This window comes from Sinocyclocheilus grahami, unplaced genomic scaffold (assembly GCF_001515645.1).
Source record: "Sinocyclocheilus grahami isolate Dianchi unplaced genomic scaffold, SAMN03320097.WGS_v1.1 scaffold2366.1, whole genome shotgun sequence".
NCBI classification, from domain to species: Eukaryota; Metazoa; Chordata; class Actinopteri; order Cypriniformes; family Cyprinidae; genus Sinocyclocheilus; species Sinocyclocheilus grahami.
In genome coordinates, this window is record NW_015507545.1 from 47,000 (window position 1) to 47,234 (window position 235).

General features: G+C 37.4%; 1 protein-coding gene across 1 annotated transcript in view; it reads right to left on the bottom strand.

The window, feature by feature from the left end:
* Positions 1–235, bottom strand: part of LOC107574865 (ATP-binding cassette sub-family B member 7, mitochondrial-like) — a 64,816-nt gene that overhangs the window by 29,995 nt on the left and 34,586 nt on the right. The window contains exon 7 of the mRNA XM_016261298.1: positions 153–228. Coding sequence (XP_016116784.1) covers positions 153–228 — 76 coding nt within the window. The remainder of the gene's footprint in view (positions 1–152; positions 229–235) is intronic.

Sequence of the window (235 nt, forward strand, 5' to 3'; positions counted from 1 at the left end):
GTGAGGAAAAAAAAGTCAGAATTTAATTGTGAGGAAAAAAAAGTCAGAATTTAGCGTTTGTTGCTAGAAAACAAACAAAAAGCAGGGTTGTAGATTTTAGTCGGGCATGTTGCAAATGTTGCAATGACAGTACAGTTTATCATGTGACCCACCTTAATGGTTTCATAATTGAGGAGAGAATCGATAGCAGCATTTCCAGCCTCATTATCAGCCTTATTCTTCTGGATCCTGAAGC